The sequence below is a fragment of the Triticum dicoccoides genome, chromosome 3A (assembly GCF_002162155.2).
Source record: "Triticum dicoccoides isolate Atlit2015 ecotype Zavitan chromosome 3A, WEW_v2.0, whole genome shotgun sequence".
NCBI classification, from domain to species: Eukaryota; Viridiplantae; Streptophyta; class Magnoliopsida; order Poales; family Poaceae; genus Triticum; species Triticum dicoccoides.
The window spans coordinates 236,548,906-236,569,059 of record NC_041384.1 but is presented as its reverse complement, the minus strand read 5'-3'; the positions used below and the strand labels follow the sequence as shown (position 1 = coordinate 236,569,059).

General features: G+C 44.2%; 1 protein-coding gene across 1 annotated transcript; it reads right to left on the bottom strand.

The window, feature by feature from the left end:
* Positions 1 to 8,245: 8,245 nt before the first annotated feature.
* LOC119267987 lies at positions 8,246 to 16,123 on the bottom strand. Its single transcript, XM_037549461.1, has 10 exons — positions 15,309 to 16,123; positions 14,151 to 14,287; positions 13,970 to 14,032; positions 13,069 to 13,158; positions 12,548 to 12,713; positions 11,975 to 12,161; positions 10,576 to 11,411; positions 8,974 to 9,558; positions 8,777 to 8,842; positions 8,246 to 8,684 (listed from the first exon to the last, which is right to left on the bottom strand). Exons 1-10 carry the CDS (start codon positions 15,843 to 15,845, stop codon positions 8,571 to 8,573), a joined length of 2,781 nt encoding a protein of 926 aa, XP_037405358.1. The 5' UTR covers positions 15,846 to 16,123; the 3' UTR covers positions 8,246 to 8,570.
* Positions 16,124 to 20,154: the final 4,031 nt, after the last annotated feature.

The window sequence follows — 20,154 nt, the reverse complement described above, 5'->3', positions numbered from 1 at the left end:
GGACCCTTTTCATCGAATCCGTTCCGACTAAAGTGGGAGGGACTGGCACCCGCTAGCCACCTTATGCACCAAGTGCATGTCAGTCGGTGGAACCTGTCTCACGTAAGAATACGTGTAAGGTCGGTCCGGTCCGCTTCATCCCACAATACCGTCGAAACAAGATTGGACTAGTAACGGTAAGCATATTGAACAACATCAACGCCCACAACTACTTTGTGTTCTACTCGTGCAAAGAATCTACGCAATAAACCTGGCTCTGATACCACTCTTGGGGAACGTAGCAGAAATTCAAAATTTTCCTACGTGTCACCAAGATCTATCTATGGAGAAACCAGCAACGAGGGGAAGGGGAGTGCATCTACATACCCTTGTAGATCGCTAAGCGGAAGCGTTCAAGAGAACGGGGTTGAAGGAGTCGTACTCGTCGTGATTCAAATCACCAGAGATCCTAGTGCCGAACGGACGGCACCTCCGCGTTCAACACACGTACAGCCCGGTGACGTCTCCCACGCCTTGATCCAGCAAGGATAGAGGGAGAGGTTGAGGAAGACTCCATCCAACAGCAGCACAACGGCGTGGTGGTGATGGAGGAGCGTGGTAGTCCTGCAGGGCTTCGCCAAGCACCGCGAGATATGAGGAGAAGGGAGAGAGGTAGGGCTGCACCAAGAGGAGAAGTTCTCATGTGTTGGCAGCCCCAAAACCTCAAGTATATATAGGGGGAAGGGGGGCTGCGCCCCCTTTAGGGTTTCCCACCCCAAGGGGTGCGGCCAAGGGGGGGAGGAGTGCCTCCCAAGTCAAGTGGAGGCCCTCCCCCTTAGGGTTTCCCCCTTCCCATGCGCATGGGCCTTGGGGGGTTGGTGCCCCTGGCCCATTAAGGCTAGAGCGCCCCCCTACAGCCCATGCTACTGTATTGGACGTGGTGGAACAATTTCCGGACTTCCGGACCCCTCCGGAATCCTCCGGAACCTTCTGGAAGCTTCCCGGTACAATACCGAAAAAACCCGAAGTTTTTCCGGAACCCGAACAACAACTTTCCATATATAAATCTTTACCTCCGGACCATTCCAGAACTCCTCATGATGTCCGGGATCTCATCCGGGACTCCGAACAACATCGGTAACCACATACAAACTTCCTTTATAACCCTAGCGTCATCGAACCTTAAGTGTGTAGACCCTACGGGTTCGGGAGACATGTAGACATGACCGAGACGTTCTCCGGTCAATAACCAACAGCGGGATCTGGATACCCATGTTGTCTCCCACATGTTCCACGATGATCTCATCGGATGAACCACGATGTCAAGGACTCAATCGATCCCGTATACAATTCCCTTTGTCTAGCGGTATTGTACTTGCCTGAGATTCGATTGTCGGTATACCGATACCTTGTTCAATCTCGTTACCGGCAAGTCTCTTTACTCATTCCGTAACACATCATCCCGTGATCAACCCCTTGGTCACATTGTGCACATTATGATGATGTCCTACCGAGTGGGCCCAGAGATACCTCTCCGTTTACACGGAGTGACAAATCCCAGTCTTGATTCGTGCCAACCCAACAGACACTGTCGGAGATACCTGTAATGCACCTTTATAGCCACCCAATTATGTTGTGACGTTTGATACACCCAAAGCATTCCTACGGTATCCGGGAGTTGCACAATCTCATGGTCTAAGGAAAAGATACTTGAAATTAGAAAAGCTTTAGCATACGAACTACACGATCTTTGTGCTAGTCTTAGGATTGGGTCTTGTCCATCACATCATTCTCCTAATGATGGGATCCCGTTATCAATGACATCCAATGTCCATGGTCAGGAAACCGTAACCATCTATTGATCAACGAGCTAGTCAACTAGAGGCTTACTAGGGACATGGTGTTGTCTATGTATCCACACATGTATCTGAGTTTCCTATCAATACAATTATAGCATGGATAATAAACGATTATCATGAACAAGGAAATATAATAATAACTTATTTATTATTGCCTCTAGGGCATATTTCCAACATATACCATGTCAATGCCTCTTCCTTCAAAGATAAAGGGAATACCTTCTTCTTGATAACATCATCGGGCATACCTACAAGCTTAAATAATCCACAAACTTCATCCACATAGATTAAGTGTAAATCGGGATGCAATGTTCCATCTCCTGCAAAAGGATTAGCTAGCAGTTTCTCTATCATACCCGAAGGAATTCAAAGTAAAAAAATTCAGTAGGTTCAATAGGTTGAGGAGCAACTCTTTGCTCTACTGGTCGGGGTGAAGATACCCCGAACAAGCCCCTCAAAGGATTATGTTCCATAGTAATAAGTGACAGTAAATTTCAGCACACTATATAAAATTTTCCTTACCAAATTCCACCTACCAAAGGCGCTTCACTCCCTGGCACGGCACCAGAAAAGAGTCTTGATGACCCACAAGTGTAGCGGATCTATCGTAGCCTTTTCTATAAGTAAGAGTGTCGAACCCAACGAGGAGCAGAAGGAAATGATAAGCAGTTTTCAGTAAGGTATTCTCTGCAAGCACTGAAATTATCGGTAACAGATAGTTTTGTGATAAGGTAATTTGTAATGAGTAGCAAGTAATAAAAGTAAATAAGGTGCAGCAAGATGGCCCAATCCTTTTTGTAGCAAAGGACAAGCCTGGAAAAACTCTTATATGAAGGAAAGCGCTCCCGAGGACACATGGGAATTATCATCAAGCTAGTTTTCATCACGTTCATATGATTCGTGTTCAGTACTTTGATAATTTGATATGTGGGTGGACCGGTGCTTGGGTACTGCCCTTACTTGGACAAACATCCCACTTATGATTAACCCCTATTGCAAGCATCCGCAAGTACAACAGAAGTATTAAGATAAACCTAACCATAGCATGAAACATATGGATCCAAATCAGCCCCTTACGAAGCAACGCATAAACTAGGGTTTAAGCTTCTGTCACTGTAGCAACCCATCATCTACTTATTACTTCCCAATGACTCCCTCTAGGCCCAAACAATGGTGAAGTGCCATGTAGTCGATGTTCACATGACACCACTAGAGGGATGACAACATACATTTCATCAAAATATCGAACGAATACCAAATTCACATGACTACTTATAGCAAGACTTCTCCCATGTCCTCAGGAACAAACGTAACTACTCACAAAGCATATCCATGTTCATAATCAGAGGGGTACTAATATGCATAATGGATCTTAACATATGATCTTCCACCAAGTAAACCAACTAGCATCAACTACAAGGAGTAACCAACACTACTAGAAACCCACAGGTACCAATCTGAGGTTTGGATACAAATATTAGATACAAGAGATGAACTAGCATTTGAGATGAGATGGTGCTGGTGAAGATGTTGATGGAGATTGACCCCCTCCCGATGAGAGGATCGTTGGTGATGACTATGGTGATGATTTCCCCCTCCCGGAGGGAAGTTTCCCTGGCATAACAGCTCCGCCGGAGCCCTAGATTGGTTCCGCCCAGGTTCCACCTCGTGGCGGCGGAGTTTCGTCCTGTGAGCTTGCTTATGATTTTTTTCCTTGACAAAAGACCTCATATAACAGAAGATGGGCATCAGAGGGCCACCAGGGGGCGTGCCCCCCCACCCTCGTGGCCAGGGTGTGGCCCCCTCTGGAACTTTCTCCGCTCAGTATTTTTTATTAATTCCAACAAGGACTTCTGTGAAGTTTCAGGACTTTTGGAGCTGTGCAGAATAGGTCTCTAATATTTGCTCCTTTTCTAGCCCAAAATCTCAGCTGCCGGCATTCTCCCTCTTCATATAAACCTTGTAAAATAAGAGAGAATAGGCATAAGTATTGTGACATAATGTGCAATATCAGCCCATAATGCAATAAATATCGATATAAAAGCATGATGCAAAATGGACGTATTAGATGGCGTCGAGGTGGGCGGCGAGGACGAGGCGAGATCGACGTCGACGAGTGGAGGAGTGTCTTCCCCAATGACCCCGACGACGGCACCCGCCCGAACCCAGCTCGCGGCACACCATACCTCACGAGGAAGGATTGACTCGACCTCCACTTTGACCGAAAGTAGTTTAGTTTAAATTTATGTTTTATGTTTGATTATGCAAAACTATCTATGTTTATGTTTGAATGCATACTACTTGCGGTTGAACCTACTTTGAACTCGATCAAATTGAAGTTTACAACGTTAAGGTTAGGGGATCGACTAGAAACGGCCAAAAATTGTTGGAGTATATATATACTCCACTAAGGGTTTTAGTCCGTTAACATTTAGGGGATCGACTAGAGATGGTCGTATGCCTTGTTTATTTCAGTTCTTCACAATGTGATGCTCTATATGTGCAACTATTTGTCATGTAGTTCAATTTCATCAATAACAGTTTCAACAATACCACTATGAATTATGATATTTGGTTGTTGTTAAGGATGTTGCAGTTAACACACCTTTTCATTTTTTAACAATAACTAGTGTACTTTAGACCTGCACAATACCAGTTTGAATGACTATATTTACTTGTTTTTAAATGTTATGCCTGATGCAGTTAACACATCTTTCCACTTCTTTTTTTGCTTAACTAGTGTGCTTAAACCTACACACTGAAGCTATCATTTGTAGATTATGTTGTCTATCATGGATATATTTGGTTGATGTTTAGCCTGTTGTGCTTAACATGCCTTTACATGTACTCATACAGGACAATGTTGAGAACAGCTGTTGTTTTCCATCGAGGTTAGTTTCATCGCATTGCTTATATATACTCACTATTCAGGATATCGGTAGCTGGTACCATATAGCGTGGGGCTGATAAGGGATTAATCGTCGAATCGGACATTTCACTGAATATATCTGTAACCCATTTATCGGTAGGTTAACTGGGGTCATATTTCATATATTTGAGGCTACATAGCAACATGCATTGTATTGAATGACTAAATATGCAATCCCAGGCTACATAGCAACAAGGAAGAGTGTTACCTTAATGTTCTGATGATGTCTAGATATACATGTAATACGATCTTATATAATGGGATGGCGGGAGTGTTGTACTACATTATTTTGCAATTGTTGTTCAGCTTCTCATATTAACTTGGTGATTTTAGGTACATATGTCATTGCCAAAGATCCACACTTCGACCCTTTCTGTGTATGGGGCAATGAGATATTCATGAACCATTATCATGTGAGGAAAATGATAAAGATTGTTATTAAAATGGGTCGAAAGATGTCAATCGAACTATTTTTTACACTTTATGCAAGACATCAGTGAACTGTCGAATGGTAAATAAGAACTTTGTAGCCTTCTTTTTACTGCCCGTAATAAGGTGTGTTAGATGACAATGTCTGAATCTTTTTCCTTTGTAGTGGATACTGAAGCAGTTTACTCAAGATTACCTCTCAAACTACATGATTGGCGGCCGACCATCTTAAGTTGCTGGACTAGAGTCGTGTGTGCCTGCTGCATCGAGGGGGGCACAATAGGGCCATTCATTTTCACCTTGTTCAGCAATCAGAATGTCTCTCGCCTCTTTCTTTACCATCTTTAGTAGTTCAAGTATACAACCCTGGTTCATCATTCTTTATTTGCTGCTTATGTAATTCTTAAACATATGTACCTATGAATTGAATGATGCATTGGTTGTTTGAACCTGGTGGATATGAATAAAGCTATAGCCTAGTTTCAAATTCAAATTAGGTATAATTTTAAATAGCAGCAGTTAAATTAGGGTGAAATTGCGCTCTGCGGGTCATCACGGCGCACACGGTCTATAAAGCACATCGTGTGTGATATACATCATAATCTGACATAGTTCATGGAGAGGAAACGTGTGTAACCATGCACACAGTTTCCGTTTGCAAAGCGTGTGTGATGTCATACAATATCACAAACGGTGCGGGAAACTAAATGTGTGTGATTGTCGACCTATCATACACAGTTTACAATCATGAACTGTTTGTGATGTGCCAGACATCATAAACGTAGAGCCTGTTTGGTACGTGCCTGGAATGTGCTTGGACTGCGCCTGGTTTTAGATAAAATCACAGAATTCCAACTGCGATGGCAATGCGAGCACAAACGAGTTGCAAGGATGAAGCGTTTGGGATATTCGAAATATCAAAAACAATTTTATAGGGACAACTGTATGTATCATGGCTCCCTATCCCCGACGGTTTTTGGGTCGTGTGGGAAGGACCCCCCTATCGTACACACTCACTTGGTGATGGTTCAAAATGTCGTTGCGGAAAGGGGTTAAAAACATTTGTATAGCTCCTCGTTGTACCAGTGTTAAGATCATCGAGAGTATATCCAATTGCAACACGATGCTTCCTCGGATTTTTAAGTAATCTTTTTTTATCATGCACTGAAAGGTTAGCATTGATAATAACATGATATATCTTCTTTTCATCAAGATAAGCATATTTCTATGTATCAGGAAGTTTCTTTAATTCAAACACAGGGTCACTCTTAGGTGGTAGAGGATCTCCTAAAGTTTCAATAGGCAAATTATGTTTAAGGATAGGTGTTTTCCTAAATAATATTTCATCTATCTCATTTGTTTCATTCATATGCATATCATTTTCATGGTCTAGCAGATATTATTCTAATGGATCAGTAGGAGGCACAATAATAGAAGCAAGATGAATGATTTCATCTTTACTAGGCAATTCTTTATCATGAGGTTGTCTATTAAACTTGGAAAAATTAAATTCATGAGATACATCACCAAACTTAACACTGACCTTCTCTTTAGTACAATAAATTTTAATATTAACAGTATTCAAGAAAGGTCAACCAAATATAATAGGACAAAAATCATCTTGCGGTGATCCAAGAACTAGAAAATCAGTAGGGTATTTGATCTTATCATACAAGACTTCAACATCTCTAACAATCCCAAATGGTGAGGTGAAACAGTATCTCTGTTTTCAAGCTTAATAGTAATATCAATATCTTCTATTTCAATAGGTGCAATATCATGCATAATTTCTTGATATAAAGTAAATGGAATGGCGCTTACGCTAGCACCCATATCACATAAACCGTGGTAGCAATGATCTCATATCTTAATAGAAAAACATGCATGCCAACAACCAGCTTACTCTTATCTAATTTATCATGTTTAGTATTAACTTGTTTAGCGATCTTGATTGCTTCCTCATGTAAATAAATGGCATGTCCATCAATATTATCAATCAAGAGATCTTTAACCATTGCAATATTAGGTTCTACTTTAACTTGTTCAGGGAATTTAGGTGCTTTAACATACTCTTATGAATCATAGTTGTAGTTTTAGCATGTTCCTTAATCCTAACAGGAAAATGAGGTTTCTCAATATAGGAGGTGGGTACAACTGGATTAGCACTATAAGCAATAGTTTCAGTTTTAGTTATAACAGGTTTCTCACAAATTTCTTCAATAGAAGGATGAAACTTAAAACACTTCTTCTTAGGGAGATCAACATGAGCAGCAAATGTTTCACAGAAAGTAGCTAATATCTCAGAGTCAAGTCCATATCTTGCACTAACCTTATGTAAAACATTCGTTTTTATAAAATACTTAACACAATCATATCCAAGATTTATACCTGACTCCTTACCTTTATCAGATCTCGTATCCATATCCGTGGACTGCTACCCCTATCCGTGAACAGATGCATTGCCTGTTTGGCGTCAACTGCCTAAGAACATTTCTAGCAGATCCGGTATACACCATCCCGCAAAAATTGGTTTACAAGATACCGCAAAACATTTTTTCAGTATGACTTTTGCTCCGGCAGAACAGATCCCGTAAGAATATTTCATGGTCTCGACAAACTGCACAAACCCCCCCAAAAGACGCCCACTAAATTACAATTGGGTCCATCTTCCTCGTTGCATCCCCTTCGCGCTTGGGCAAACGGGCTCGGCGGCCATGGCCAACACGCTATGCAACAGCGTGGCGGCGCCATGCGGGGACATGGGTGCCGCGGCCACAAGGAGCAGGCAGTAGCGGTGTCGGCGGCAGAAGCTAGCTAGCTAAGCGTAGCTGGGGGCTGCACCTCGCGGCTCGAACAGCGGGGCTGCGGCGGCAGCTAGGGTCCGGTGGTGGCCAGCATCGAGGCACTCCGGTGAGGTTGTGCTCAGGGAAAACCATGGCGGGAGCTGAAACTTCCCTCCCGCCAACCGTTTCTATGTTTTGCAGGTTCGTGTAAAAAAGAGTTCAAATCCTGTAGATATGGAAAAAAAGGCCATGGTTTGGAGGATCCCTTAAAAACAAATCTAGAGAATGTACTGAATCTGTTTCGGGTGGCAAATTAGTCTTCGTCCTGCAAATCAACGGTTATTTTGTCAGATGGCCCGGTTTACACGATCCACTAGAGATGCACAAGAAAACTTGATCATAGGCTACTGTACATAGGTAGGCTCTGTTTTTCTTAACAAGGTGTACATAGCTAGCTTGTCCTGCGTTAGCCACGACTAATCAGGTACTGGTAAACTAGTTGAGCATTCAACTCGTATCTTGCGCGTATGCCGTTCAAATAGAGTTCCAGCTCCGCGCTTCCGCCCGCTTCCTTCCCACCGGCGCCGCCGGCTACGTGGCGACGGCCGTCCAGTAGCTTGTCATGCAGGCGCTGGCGGGCGTGCCGATGATCCGCGCCCACTCCCACCCGCTGCGACCCTCCGCCGCACGCCGCAGCTCCGCCAACTGCACGCCACAAAAACCAAAGCTCCGGTAAGCATTCATTCCCCCCCTGCTGCACCTGCACACACGACCGTCAGCCTTGCCTTGTTGCTTACCCGGCCGTCGCGCAGCTCGAAGACCACCGCGTCCTCGGAGAACGGCACCGGCCGCACGGCCGCCACCTGTTCGTCCAATTGCGTAGGCGTCATTAGCGACCCCGTACCAATTACTACTAAGTAGCAAGCGAAGAGGACGAGAATGACACCGCCGCAGTCAGCTGCAGGGTGCCGAGGTGTTGTTTTGCGGGGCTGACCTTTTCGTCGCAGCTCCCCCTGAAGCTGCTCGCGTAGTGCGCGTCCGCGGCGCCCAGCGTGGCGCAGCTCTGCTCGCCGCCGCCGGCAACGTCCGTCGTCGTGCTGGATGGTTCCGACGGGTGCCCGTGGCTCGTCCACCTCCACGTTCGCTCGTCCAGGTGCCGCAGGTAGACGTGTCCGTCGGACCCGATGACGAACAGCTGTGTGCCGTCGAAGCACGGCCCTGGGGCGACCACGAGGGTCACGTCCCGGTGGGGCGTCCCGTGCTCTACCCACTCCCATCCGTCATGCGGGCTGAAATGGTACTCCACGAGGCCCCCCTGCTCGGATATCATGAAGATGGAGCCGGTGAGGGAGAGAGGCGACGGCCTCATCGCTGTCCCAGGGGATCTTGACAGGACGAGGTGAGGTGATTGGTAGTGCCTGTGCCATAGCTCTGTAATTCTGTTATACTGGTACATCCGACCGTTCCGGCCAACCACGAAGATGATATTTCTTCTAAACACCTCCTGATCCACGATGAATGCAACCTTGGTATCGGGAGGGCTGTGGCAGTCCTTCCACTTGAATTTACGCAATGCCACCTGAAAAGGTTTAAAACAACTTCTATTTTTACAAGACTAGTCAAGCAGCTTAAGGACAAAACATTATGTAATTTGGGATTATTATTTTTCCAGGTGAATATGTACTCTTAAACTATTTTGAGAGCAGAGCACATTTGAATGATGGTGTTGTTTGAGGAAAAAAAAAGGACAATCACTAGCCTCCCCCTTTTTAGTGTGAAGGAGGGAAGAACAGAAGGGTGGTTGGTTCTCGATTATCATGACGATTTGTCCTAAATTTGTTAGAAGCTCACGTTTTAAACATGATTGCACCTGTAGTTAATCCGGTCATGATTCTTAACACTTTTGAGATATCGCTGATATGTGTATTAAAACTATTGCATTGGCCATATCTACCAAGTAATTGCGGAAAGATCAATCTACTATAAACTACCTATCCTCTGGAACATTAAAGGATATGAAGAAAGAGTGGTTTGCTGCATTTCTTGTGATGCTGAATTTTGTGTGCACGTGTTCCAGTTCTCTAGCTATACTCCTACCTGTGAATTCTTAACTACTTATGTACTCTATAGGTTAATGCATGCTTCGTATACATGGAATTATCTTGAGTAGAAGATTCGTAATTTCTCATATGGAAAATAGAAAAACTATTGCTCATTGGTCATTGCCATGCAGCGTCTTTTCTTTTTTTGAGGAGATACGCGGGATTTTAGGCAGGGGATAGCAAAAAAATGGCTTTTGCTCATAAAGGTGCATGCGTTTAATCTTGGATAATGCAATATCTTGTATGAAAATGCACATTTTATCTTTTGTATAATAAGACAACCCCGGAAGCCCGGTGCACGTAGCTCCCGCTTGCGCGGGGTCCGGGGAAGGGTCCGACCAGTTTGGGTCTTTTGTATGAAGCCTTTCCCTACATTTCTGCAAGAGGCTGTTTCCAGGACTCGAAGACTCGAACCCATGACTTCATGGTCACAAGGCTCCCCTTCCATAATAAGGCAAACATTTAGTGAAATTAAAACATGTTTGGACTTCTACCGTGAATTGTAGCAATCTGCCTCTCTTGTTAACAAAGAAAAGTGCATCATCTGTTGTCACTCTGCGTGATAACCCAGGGATGCCATCCCATGGAGGCCCACTTGCAACCTGTCTTCCCTTCCTCATTGCTGTGCAATTAATCCATAAGAGTTCGTCACCATTTCTTTCTCTAATATGCAAGTTCCCATGAAGATCGACAAGATACAAGCTGCCATTATAGCTTCCTAGTGTACCCTTCATGCCTGTAATGTGTTCATGTCTTAGCCATAGCCAGACACCATTGCTGTTTAGATATTCCAAAGTTAATCCGTTATCTGTTATGAGGAAAAGTGATCTATCTGCATGCATCACCCGCATATGGAAGTTAAGATAAATGCTTCGTGATAGAATGTTGTATGATTCAGTTTCATCACTCTCATGACTATGACCATGCAGGTAGTGTTGCTTCTCTTCTGCTTTACGCCTTCTAGGTGGGGCATTGCTCAGGTTGGTTGGTTCCGTATCTGCAGCTACATTCATCGCTCCAGTAATACAGTTTGTAGGGCCATGCTCTTCAGTGCAATATTCTGCATTCCAACCTTCTGTTTCTGGTGTATCTAGGATAGACCACTCATACTTGTTTGGCACTTTCCTTCTTATGCTATTTTGTTGACTTGGACCAAAATGACCACCTCCCATGCCAGGTAAATGTAGCTCTCCAAGCCTACCATCATCTAGCTGGAATATCAATCTGCCAACTTGAATCTGTAGACCTCGAACACTTGCTGCTACTTTTGCATGGTCAGGAGACATGTGATTTACCCATAGTCCTCTAATCTTATTGCTTGAAGCCCCACCTTGTCCAATGGAGAAGATAAACAATGTCAACTTAGTTTCTTCTTGGAACTTAAAGAATTGCTGTAGTAAGAATTGAATCGATTGGTATTTTGTTCAGAAAAGATTACATGCAATGATATGGTCCTAGGCGAGAAGTTGAGAGTATGTCATGTTTATTGCTGACAAAAGAATAGTATACAACATCGTATCATGACCTGAGTGCGGCATATGGGCTTAAAGAAGAGTTTATTGCTGCTGATTCACTTTACTTGAAGGACATCCTATCTTGAACTAGCATATTCATAACTATGGTTCATTTTTATCTTTCGACTCCAGGAACAATTCAATATAATTACGTAAATTGTTCTGCTATGTGAAGTTCCTTCAAATTCATCTTGTTTTCCAGCATAGTGTAACTTGAATTCTGAGACTTATAGCCAATCATAGCGATACACTTATCCACTTAGCAATTTATTAAAGCTTTATCAAGCAAGTAATGAAAGCTACTAGCTATATACATTGCTTTGATGACCTCAGTCACAAAAGAATAAAGATGTCCAAAGTCTAAGGAAGGAGTTTCCACCTGTATATTTTGGAAACTGATACTCAAATACTTTTCCTGTGGTTGTTGTAAAAAACATTGAAGTCGCATCATTAGATTCATCCTGTTGAACTTCTGTAATTGAACTTAGTCTTTGACCCTTAGGTGCTCCATGTTTATCCCACTTCCACTTTCTTCTATGCAAGCGCCGCTCCACTAAAAGACCATCCTGCCAATCTATAAACACCTTTAACAACTGAATATATCACAAAATAAATGTTATTTTAATGGATCAGAATCCCTAGGGTCATAGACATGACAAAATCATACTACAATAGCTAGCAAACTTTTTTTTGTAGTTCTTTTCTTTTCAAATTATCTATAGTTAGTCGATAAAGCTTGTTGTTAGTTTCTGTTCAACTGTGTGGATGATACTTGTTGCACTGTTATGGTTAACTTGGAACCATCATAGTTATCAGGAACACACCATATATTGTTCCCAAATCATAAAAAGCGAGTTCACCTTTGAAATGCATAATATGCAAATGGGTAATGTTGCCTTGTTAGCTTTAATCCAGCAATAAATTGCTTATGATAATACAGATTCTTACATACCTTGGTTATCAGAAAGAGTGATACTGAATTAGAGCCTAAGAGACCATGCAAAGCACACCCAACAGATGAGCTCAGCAAGACATTTTTGGTTGTTTGTTCACTCCATATATGCTTTTTCCATGATGGCTTCGTTTCCTTATCAAATTCATATAGGTCTCCAGTAGAACTGCACTGCATTATCCCATGTTAGCATTGGTGTGCATCAACAGTATATCAAATCTTGAACTAACAGCATAAATGAGTATAGCGTTGTCTTGTACGAGAAAGTTGATATATTTATTGTTTAACTTGTCCTCCTAATTATGTTTAATGGAACGACTGAGATATGGGTAGAAACTATGTTACGGAAAGTTGGAGGAATACGTTTGATATTCCTTGAACCCTTTTGTTTCAGTCATTGACCAGTATAGGAGCAAACTGAGACTTCACCGAACAAATCTTTTCCTTCTAGGGTAGGTTGAAAAGGTACCCCCAACCCCCACCCACCCCCTCATATCCTCAAATGCACATGCTAAACATACCTTACTGTGAACAAGGTCCCTGGTCTTGCATTTTCAGCATCAGATATATATGATACATCTGCTCCTGGGGGACGCCCATGGCAATTCCACCTATGCAGCAGTAGCATTCAACCATTATTTTATTTGAAGCCATGGTAGTAGTGATAAAAGAAGTTGCAAATAGTGTGATTTCTATAAATAGGTTATAGGAAATTCTGCAAATTATTTTATTCATTCAGTTAACCAAACCTTCTGCGAAAACTTCAAAAACACTGTTGGCATTTTCTAGTCAGGAAAAGAATATCTTAAAATCATCAGCCCTTTATTCTACCATGCCATCGTGTTTTAAGTAATTATGGATCTCTTAAAGTATGTAGTATAGCTAATATTTCTTTTGAACACATTTTCCATGAATATAGTATTTCAGGATATACATAACTAATGATGGAACACACATCATTGGCCCCATATACGCATTTAACCTTGTATTAGAATTTTAAAGTTCAAAGCAGAGAAATAAATAGAAGAGGTTGCAACCTGCTCAACAGTAGGCCTTTATACCTGTGACTCACAATATTATAATAGGAACATCTACTCGACCCCCTGAGTTATTTTTACTATTATAATGTGGGTCCAGCACATAAATAACTTATAAATATTCGCCTTTTCTACTGATTTTTGTGTGTAAATACCACTTCCTGGAAAGAGGATCAAAATATCTATACCAAGATCAAATATGATCGCCAGATTTATCTACATATTAAATTACATGTGTATTGATCCACTATATTTTAAGTCAGCAACAACAAATAGTCATATGTGAAAGCTTTTGGTGGGTTTCTTTTCTGTGGTTTACGTTTGAATTTTGAGCAAGATATTACAAACATGCAAGAGGATGAAGTTGAGTTGTGCTGACTCATACCTTAGAGGCTGAAGTTCTGTGACCTCAATTAGGGACCCATTCGTGATAGAAAGGAAAAGTTTCCTGATTGAGAAAGAATAAGTTCTTTCAACCATTGTTTGTTGGTAATTCCAAATTGACTAGATACCCGCATTTTATGCGCAGATGAACCTTACAAGGAAGCATTAGGGCAGATATTCACCTTCCATTATGTGATACGACCCCATTTTTTATGTGTGTAGCTTGACTTTGTGTCTTCTCTTCAAGGTTTGTGAAATGTTGTTCATAGCTGAATGTCATCTCAGTCCAGATAGGCTGGGCATGTTCATTTAGCTGTAGCTGAAAAGATGTAGAGTAGAACTATTAGAGTGAAAGCATAATAGCAACTTCTTTTTTTCTTGAATGGGCAGTATTAGAAGAAAACGCCGAGATGGCAGGGGTCTTACAAGGGGGAAAAACCGAAAACTGAAAAGCTTACAGCGACTAATTTGTTTGCAACTGAATTCATGCAGAAGTCTATTTCACTTGACGATATAGGATTTATGCTTCGCTGGATAGGATAGATAAGTTCATTCTGAATCGTATCACATCTTCATGTTATATATCAGATACTTCAGATATGCAAATAGAATGACCTGAAGTCTTTTTAGAAGGATAAAAAAACAGGACAGTCTAATCATAATTCCATTGGTGGCTTACTAATGGATACATATTACACAAATTCTGAACATTATTTTAACCTTACCTAGCAGGAGTTAATTTCCTTCATTGGTCCAGTTATAACATTGGGTATGCAACTAGTGTTCCTGTGTTACATACATTTCTGTTTGACTTCTCCTGTATATTTTCCTTCACTCTCTATGACTATCTCCGCTGTCTTTTCTCAACATCGTTAAGTTCTGGTTGTACTAAAGTCACTGCATACAAGTTTTGTTTCGAATGACACAATCTGTACAAGTAATGGAAGTAAACCGGATTTATTTATGTTGTTAAAACGGAAATTGCTAACTGAGCTCGAGCTCCATGGAGCCTTTTTTCAAAAAAAAAATCAAAAATCAAATTTTTAGGTATAAAAATTTCTGAAAAAATACAAATATACATATGGATATATAGTACTTGTCTGCAAAGTTTCATGGCGAAATACTTTTTTCTTTCGGGCATAAAGTATCACCTACTATTCCTCAAAAGAAAAAAGTATAAGCTACTGTTCCATTAAAGATCTCAAACAGTTCAAGAAAGATGCAAGGGTGATCTTTGCGAGAGACAGTAAGCTCAGTGATATGAGCTGCTGTAGAAGATTATAACCCTAAGTCTGAATAAGCTAGAAGAACTACTGACTGTTAGTAGATGATATGCTTACCTGGTAGAGGATTCCAGCCTCGGACAGAGCAAGGATGGTTGTGTTGACGATGAAAGTTGCTGTTGCATACCCAGCCGCCGTTGGAAGCTCATGAGGAGCAATCACCCACATGACCCCGTTCCAGAACCTCTCATAGATTGATCCGCTCTGCCCTGTGACCCACACGGACGACTCTGACATCCTTGCCAGGGAGATTCTTTTCCTTATGGGCAGGACTGGATCAGTATCCTTCTCTTGACTCGAGACGGAAGCACGGCCATGTTTGCTTTCTGGTTGCTTGATCGAGCCTACCTTTGTGCAGGTGCCGTTGATACAGGACATGAGATTGAAAGGCATGCTTATTTCCACCCAGGTATTGCTCTGCTCCTGGTACTCCCAAAACTTGTCTGTCTTCTGCTTAAACTCCGCTTCTCCCCTCGGGTTGGGATGTGGGGTGCACCATGAATGGGCAGACAAAGCAGACTCCATAACGATAAGACATGCTACAAAACACAGAAAACACGAGAGAAATCTGCAAGCTGGACCAGCCATGGCCATCTCGTAGATCTTATCCTTGGTGTCGATGCATGCCAGCGCCAGAGCCTGTCCTCTATAGCTGCGCCTCTGCGATCCTCGGGGAAGACGAAGTCTGGAAGCTAAGGCATCATGAGCCTTTTATCCGAGCATAAGCAAGAGGAGGTATCATGAGCTTCTTCGAGGAGGACCCCTCTGTACTTGTGTGTGCTGCAGTTGGAAGCACATAAGGTATGCAGTCCAGATAAATAAATATTTCAGGGGAGAGGGGGGGAGGTGTATTACTGTTGGCATCTCGGTGTGAGCTATCAACTGCCATTCGATGAAGGCCATAAAGCCATTAGCATAGCGCCTTGGTGGTTTGCTTTCCTTTTCAATAATGTTTTTCCGTCTGTAACTTTCTCACCCATCGTTGTTAATTCCTCGATAAACTATAATATCTGCATAGCAGATGGTTGTTGCACCCTCACACCCCCCACACATTTTTCAGCACTTCTCGGCGTAGTGCTGGCCCTTTATGAATAACCTTTTATGTCTATAATGTAGGGGAGGAAAAAGAAGGGCGAGGGAATCTTGAATGTTTCTATTGGACAAGTTTTGTGTAATCTGATGTTTTCTATTCAATTGGATGGAATAAAGCTAGTAGTACGCCTGTGCTGAAATCGTCCTTGTCTCCTGCTGCCTCTGAAGTCGATGGTTGCTTAGGAATTCAGATGTCCATTTGCAACTTGCCGACGCTAACCACCACCGGTGACTGCAGGGTCTTGAGAAAGGTGAAAGCAGCTCCACATTGCTGATATCATACTGCAGAATTTTTCTTGGCCCTGCTTGTCATCACTTGCTGAATGGAATATTGGGGCCTGATTGATTGATCACCCTGAGAAGGTCTCGCTAAAATTTTCGTCGCAAAAGAAGAGACAAAAAGAAGTCGGCTAAACTTCTTATGTCTGTGGGAGGGGGTAAGTGCAACGTGTGTCCTGCGTCACCCTTGACTTGCTGTTTAAATTACTCCTTCTGATCTTTCCACTATTGGTGGCAAGGAAATTCTTAATTCACTCGCAGTAATCAATAGCTAAGTCAAACATCTTGCCGCCTTGTATTTTGCCTAGTAATTTGTGCAGTCACGCAAGTGATCTCCTCTAAACTAATCTGGGGTATAATATTATTATTTTTGAAAGATCCAGCAATCGCTGGCTTCGATTCCGTATCAAGCATGGAGCAGACAAAACAAGGGTTGATCCAAAGGATCAAGGATAAAATAAGAGAAAAATTAAGAAACCTAAAAGCTGAATACTAGGGCGACATTTCACGATGGATCCCCAAAAGTGGGCTCAAGGACGCCAGACGCCAAAGATCCATAGATCTCCTGATCGCGGCCACAACGTTGTGGACAGCAGTGATCATCCCTCTGAACGTGCAGTTGTTCTCTCCTGCCAAATTTCCCAATAATACCATGATGAGCATTGATTTGATACCCTTTCTCTGGTCGGCGTTCGAGAGATCGACGATGGCAGATGAGACGTGTGTGGTTTTCTTTTCCTGCAGCCATGACATGGAATTAATATTCCCTCCGATCTCTATTAATTGTCGCTGCTTTAGTATAACTGTACATGATGTTGTCGTGTGACTGCCTCCCGAGTGTTTTCCTCCTCAAGACCTCATCGGTTGGTATTTTGACCAAACTAGCTGAAAACATATATCATCTTATCCTATGGATAACATCCATTTTAGCTACAATACTTTATGTTATTCGTTCCAATTTTCCCCTGTACTTTGGTGTACCCTTGTATGTTATTCATTGGAGAAAGTAATGCCAGGATCTAAACTTTAGCTTCTATGATATGTGCTGCGAATTCTGTGACCTGCCTCTAAATGATCTTTGCTCTCGCAAACAGGGCCAAACATTTGCTTTAATAACCATGAAAATTAACGTGGCGCAGACAAAATGGATACCTTAACTTGCGTGTCCAAAGGTGCACTATTTCTTTCATGAATCTATCCCCGCAGCTGGTAATGAACTAGCAAGAGATTATTGCTGGACTGTGGTCCGCGACCCTCCTGGCCCCCGCGTCGCTCTCTCCCCGGGGCGGCACGGGCGGCGACCACCGCCCCTCCCGCGGCCTCCCCAACGCCAGCCTCCTCTCCCCCTCACCGTCGCCGGTGGCCTCCGGCAGGCAAAGCCTGCGCGGAGCCGGCGGCGGCGGGGCGCTCTTTAGCTGCTGCTCGCTCGGGAGGAGGGGCGCTCGCGTGCGGGTTGCGGCTGTCCGGCGCTTGGCCTCGTGGCGGCGTCGCTGCTTGCGGCGGAGGCGGTCTCCGGCATGTGGCGCGGCGTCTGGTCGCGGCGGTGGGCGTGCCGTCGCGGTGCGCGCGGTCACGGTCGTCGGCCTCGTGCGGTCCCGATCCGATCTGGGATCCTGCGGGCGGCGGTTGGTGCGGACGGTGTGGGGCGCCGGGGCGGCGGCCTCGGTCCGAGCTCCTGATGTGGCCAGGGCGTGGACGGCGCGCGCTCGCGCGGCGGCGGCTCGGATCCGGCTGTGCGCGTGGGGCGCAGAGACCAGCCGGGCGTGGTGGCTGCAGGTGCGCGTCGGGCGCGGTGACCGGTTGTGTGTGGCGGGTGTGCTTCTCTGGAGTGCGAGGTGTGTTGCGGAGGGGGATCCTGCTCGTCTGCTCTGCTGCTTCGCCTGTGCAGCTCCGATTGGATCTGGTGCGTGGTGCATCGATCTGGGTGCTGCGCTTCGCGATGCGGCGTGGGTTGCTGCGGTGGTGGTGGCCACGGTGGTGCTGCGGTGGTGGATGGCGGCTTCGGCCAGGGGGTAGTGCGTGTCATGTTGCGGTGGATCGTGGGATCCCGTGGCCTGAATGAGGTCGGCCTCAGCAGGTGGTGGCTGGTGGGCGGCGGTCGGTGGTGGTAGGTGGTCGGCGCATCTTCAGAAGAAATCTTTGCTCCGGTCTTCTTCGGAGCCGGCGACGGCGGCGCCCGCGGGTGCCGTGATCTTTCTTGGAAGCGTCATCATGGAGGTGTGCTCCTCCTCCCCACGGCTTTGACTCCGGAGGGAAACCTCAGATCCGCTGGGTCGGACGATGAAGGCGTTTTCGCGTCTTTCTCCTCTTTGGGGGCATTGTCTCGGAGCCGGCTACGACTGGGAGACTGGTGGTTTGCAGCATCTTCGCCGTGGATGGCGGCATCTTCGTCGCGTGGTTTGCTGAGGCGGGGCGCTGGTTTCTGTTTGGCAACGATGATGTCGTTGAGAGGAGCTCGGGTCGCGGCGTGGACTTCGGTAGTCGGTTCTTCCCGGCGTGTCCGAGGTGCTCTTCTGTGGGCACGGTCGGCGCAAGTCTTGCATATTTCCCTGGTGAGGCTCGTCATCAAAATCGGAGCTGTCAGTTGCTTACGCGTGTGGCCATCTGGTGGCATGTGCCGTCGTGGCTTCTATACAGTTGTTTGCAGGTTGGCTTCGAGGTTGGAGCTCTATGATGAAGTCGGAGTCGCTCGTTCGAGGCAACCGGTGATGACGATGACGTTTGTGACTCCTCGGCGAATGCCTTTCTTCTTTGCAGCTTTGTGTCCCATGTCGGTGGCCAGGTTGGCCGGTGGTGCCCATGTCATGTGGGTTGAGTTGTATCGGTTTTAGCCCGGTTTTTCATCAATTAACCTGGCAATTCTCTTCTTCTTAATCAATGAAAATGGCAAATCTTTTGCCTCGTTTCAAAAAAAAATTGCTGGACCAGCTCGCCATAAGTCATGTAGATATGATATATGCACATAGCACAGTGGTGGCTAGCTTCTACTTACTCATTAGATCTGCTTGCTAAGGTTGGTGCTCCTTCTATGAATTCATCACTGCCATGGCATGATGAATAGCTCCGAAGTTTTCTCGCAAAACAAAAAGGAGAGGCAGGTCATCATCTTTCACGAGTTTATGACGACAATGCAAATATACGAGAGCGCTATGTAAATAAGGATAGAGTGAGTAGCATTAGAATTTGGTTTTAAGTGTTGCTAATGTAGGAGTTTTTTTTAACTAGTAGTTAGGGTGTCACCCTGCGACGCCGCTTGAGAGGAAGCTATGCGCACGTTTTCATTTAGAAAATATACATAGAGTCCTCGCCTCTGTCTAAAAAACATCTTAGAAAAAAAAAACATCACCTTCATCTAAAAAAGAAGTAAAAAAGAAAAAGAATATCTCTGCAGCCTACCAGCGAGTGCCACTTTGCATAACCCTCCATTTAAAAAATACCTGAGGTCCTCGCCTCCATCTAAAAAGAAAAATACATTTTAAAAAATTCCAACAGATTTCTCACCGCGGCCAACCAGCTTGCGCCATGTGGCATA